At 47.4% G+C, this 3,891-nt stretch overlaps 1 protein-coding gene across 1 annotated transcript in view; it reads right to left on the reverse strand.

The window, feature by feature from the left end:
- Window positions 1-3,055, reverse strand: part of LOC122547569 (alanine--glyoxylate aminotransferase 2, mitochondrial-like) — a gene marked incomplete at its 3' end in the record, with an annotated part of 14,574 nt that extends 11,519 nt beyond the window's left edge. The window contains exon 1 of the mRNA XM_043686184.1: window positions 2,934-3,055. Coding sequence (XP_043542119.1) covers window positions 2,934-3,024 — 91 coding nt within the window. The remainder of the gene's footprint in view (window positions 1-2,933) is intronic.
- Between the last annotated feature and the right edge of the window lie 836 nt (window positions 3,056-3,891).

Raw genomic sequence — 3,891 nt, forward strand, 5'->3', positions numbered from 1 at the left:
CAAAACACCATATGCTTTCTTAACAACTCTATCCACTTGGGTGGCAACTTTGTGGGATCTATGTACTTGCACACCCAGATCCCTCTGTTCCTCCACATTGCCAAGAATCCTGTCTTTAATCCTATATTCAGCATTCGAGTTTGACCTTCCAAAATGCATCACTTCGCATTTATCCGGGTTGAGCTCCATCTGCCATTTCTCAGCCCAGCTCTACATCCTGTCTATGTCGCGCTGATGAAGGGCTTTTGCCCGAAATGTTGATTTTGCTGCTCGTTAGATGCTGCCTGAACTGCTGTGCTCTTCCAGCACCACTGATCCAGAATCTGGTTTCCAGCATCTGCACTCATTGTTTTTACCACCTATGTCACGCTGCAGCCTGCAGTAGCCCTCTATACTATCGATGACACCTCCCTCTCTCCGAGGGGAGGGAATCTGGAATTGTTTCCCACAGAGGGCTGTCGGGGCTGGGTCATTCAGTGTATTCAAGGCTGAGACAGGTCTTTAATCATTGACGGAATCAGGGGTTATGGGGTAAAGGCAGGGAAGTGGAGAGTGATCAGATCAACCATGAACCCACTGGATGTTGGGGCAGACCTGATGGGCTGAATGGCCAGATTCTGATCTACCTGCGCTAGTATATTAGCCCTTCCATCATGACCTTTTGTTTTCCACAAGAACATTTGACATGGTTTCTGATCGAATGCCTTTCTGGAAATCCACATCAAGGACATCTTCAGGTTCCCCAAGCGTTACTGCTTTGAAGAAATCCAACAAGTTGGTGAAACAAGGCTTTTACTTTGACAAAGCCGGGCTAATTCTTCCCCATTTCCTTTAATGTTTTAAAGTGACTAGTTGTAATTTCTTTAATGATTAAATTCAATCCCTTCCCTAAGGCAGACATTGGGATAACTAGCCTCAAGTTGACTCCTTCCTTTCTTCCTCCTGTGTCAGTGGGACTAGCGTTGCTACTACCCAGTCTGGTAGAACATTTCCTGATATCAGAGTTTGGGAAAATTCACACCAGCACATCTGCTGCCCCATTCTCTTTGAAGACCCTCAGAAGAAATCCATCTGGACCCAGAGACGTGTCAGCCCCAGCTCCAGTCGGTTGCTCAATCCCACTTCCTGATGTTTGGGACATTACAAACGGGCAGCAGTGACAGTGAGGTTAGAGCTGAAATGATTCACAGCAGGGATGGAATGTGTTTCTGATCCTCGATGCTGAAGAGACAAACAACTTTGTTTCATTTAATTTCACCTGCCATTTCCTTTTCATCCACTATTAACTCTCCATTCTCACTCTCTAGGGGCTAACACTTAGTGCACTTTCTTTCCCTTTTTAAACACCTACAGAAACTCTAGCTATCTGCTTTTACATTTCAAGCTCACTTGCTGCCCCACTTTAAGTTCTTTCTCCTGATTAACCTTTCATCATTCTCTGCCCTTTGTTATGTTCTAGATCAGAGTGGTGCTGGAAAAGCACAGCAGGACAGGCAGCATCCGAGGAGCAGGAAAATCAACGTTTCAGGCAAAAGCTCTTCATCAGGACTCAGGAATGTTATATTCTGTCTAATCACTTGATCTGGCATCCATCTCTGTGCAGTTTATGTGTTTTCCTTCAGTTTGATGCTTGATTTCTTTAATGAATCCTCCCTTTAGGATTTTTCATTAAAGCAGCAATATCATTAATCTGAAATCTCCTGTTCCAGGTCTGCACTGTGACTCCATCGCTCTATCCCCAAACAATTATCCAAGGCCACTCGAACTAGCTTGACCTTTGTGTTCACACAGTCGCCATCACTTTAGTCTTGGACCCCTCTTGTTCCCTTTCAAACCAGATATAAATTTAAATCACATTGTGATCAATGCTGACAAGATGTGTCTTTACTCGGAGCCCATTAATTGTCAGATGACACAACTGCAAGCTGAGAATAACCTCTTGTTTCCAGAAGATAGTCCTGGGGGAAACTCTCTCCAAACTTTTCTCTCCTCTTCACATTCAGGCTGTTACCCACCAATCTCACTCCTCCAGTTTCCAGGCAGATTAAGGTCACCCATTATTATTGCTGTCCCTTCAAATGCTCATTCTCCTCAGCCAATCAGACTCTGCTTCTGGGAGATTTTTTTGTGTCCTACAAGAACTGTTTAAGAATTCTTTCCGTTCTGTCTGTGGTCTATGTACACTCATGCTGGGCAACGTATTTACCAAATGCAGCTCTGACAACTACTGCCCCAAACTGTCATAATTTCTCTTTCACATTTTACACCTTGCTTCAGACTCAACTATTTCACCTTAGATATCACGTGAAGTGTCTGTCAGATTGTGGTCAGTAATCCCAAAACATTCTTATCGAGCTATTAATTAATTAGTCCCATATCATGTTACAAGTGAAATAAACACAGACAGGCATAAACACACGGGGACAGGCATTAACACAAACGGACAGGCATAAACTCACAGGGACAGGCATAAACACACACCGACAGGCATAAACGCAGAGGGACAGGCATAAACACACACCAACAGGCATAAACACACAAGGACAGGCATAAACACACACCGACAGGCATAAAACACACCAACAGGCATAAACACACACAGACAGGCATAAACACACACGGACAGACATAAACACACACGGACAGGCATAAACACACACGGACAGACATAAACACACACGGACAGGCATAAACACACACGGACAGGCATAAACACACACCGACAGGCATAAACGCAGAGGGACAGGCATAAACACACACCGACAGGCATAAACGCAGAGGGACAGGCATAAACACACACCGACAAGCATAATCACACACAGACAGGGACAGGCCCCAAAAGGGCAGCTCACTGTGACCAAGGGCAGGCAGGAATACTCCAACCTGTCAAAAAATAAAGACAGACAGAAAGAAACAGCGATATCCAAATGTACCTGCAGTGCAGCTGCAGGATCGCAGGGTTTGTACGACACTATCACGACAGCGGCTGCCTCCCCATACCCCACGGAAAACATCGGGGCACATGGTCTGGTGAAACGAGACTCCACTTACAACAGAAACTAAACAAGGTTCAAACTAAAGCATCCTCAGGTCACCATTACTGGGGAATCTGACACAGATTTACATCGAGAACTACACAGGCACCCAGTGAGGGTAGGTGAGGGTGGGACTGTACCCCAGTGAGAGTCAGTGTGTGTGGGACTGTACCCCAGTGAGAGTCAGTGTGTGTGGGGACTGTACCCCAGTGAGAGTCAGTGTGTGTGGGGACTGTACCCCAGTGAGGGTTAGTGTGTGTGGGGACTGTACCCCAGTGAGAGTCAGTGTGTGTGTGGGGTCTGTACACCAGTGAGAGTCAGTGTGTGGGGATTGTACCCCAGTGAGAGTCAGTGTGTGTGGGGACTGTACCCCAGTGAGAGTCAGTCTGTGAGGGGAATGTACCCCAGTGAGGGTCAGTGTTTGGGGGGACTGTACCCCAGTGAGGGACAGCGTGTGTGTGGGGACTGTACCCCAGTGAGGGTCAGTGTGTGTGTGGGGACTGTACCCCAGTGAGAGTCAGTGTGTGTGGGACTGTACCCCAATGAGAGTCAGAGTGTGTGGGGACTGTACCCCAGTGAGAGTCAGTGTGTGTGGGGACTGTACCCCAGTGAGAGTCAGTGTGTGTGGGACTGTACCCCAATGAGAGTCAGAGTGTGTGGAGATTGTACCCCAGTGAGGGTCAGTGTGTGTGGGACTGTACCCCAGTGAGAGTCAGTGCGTGTGGGGACTGTACCCCAGTGAGAGTCAGTGTGTGTGGGGACTGTACCCCAGTGAGAGTCAGTGTGTGTGTGGGGTCTGTACACCAGTGAGGGTCAGTGTGTGTGTGGGGTCTCAACCCCAGTGAGAGACAGTGTG

The sequence above is a fragment of the Chiloscyllium plagiosum genome, unplaced genomic scaffold (genome assembly GCF_004010195.1).
Source record: "Chiloscyllium plagiosum isolate BGI_BamShark_2017 unplaced genomic scaffold, ASM401019v2 scaf_5707, whole genome shotgun sequence".
In the NCBI taxonomy this organism is placed as follows: Eukaryota; Metazoa; Chordata; class Chondrichthyes; order Orectolobiformes; family Hemiscylliidae; genus Chiloscyllium; species Chiloscyllium plagiosum.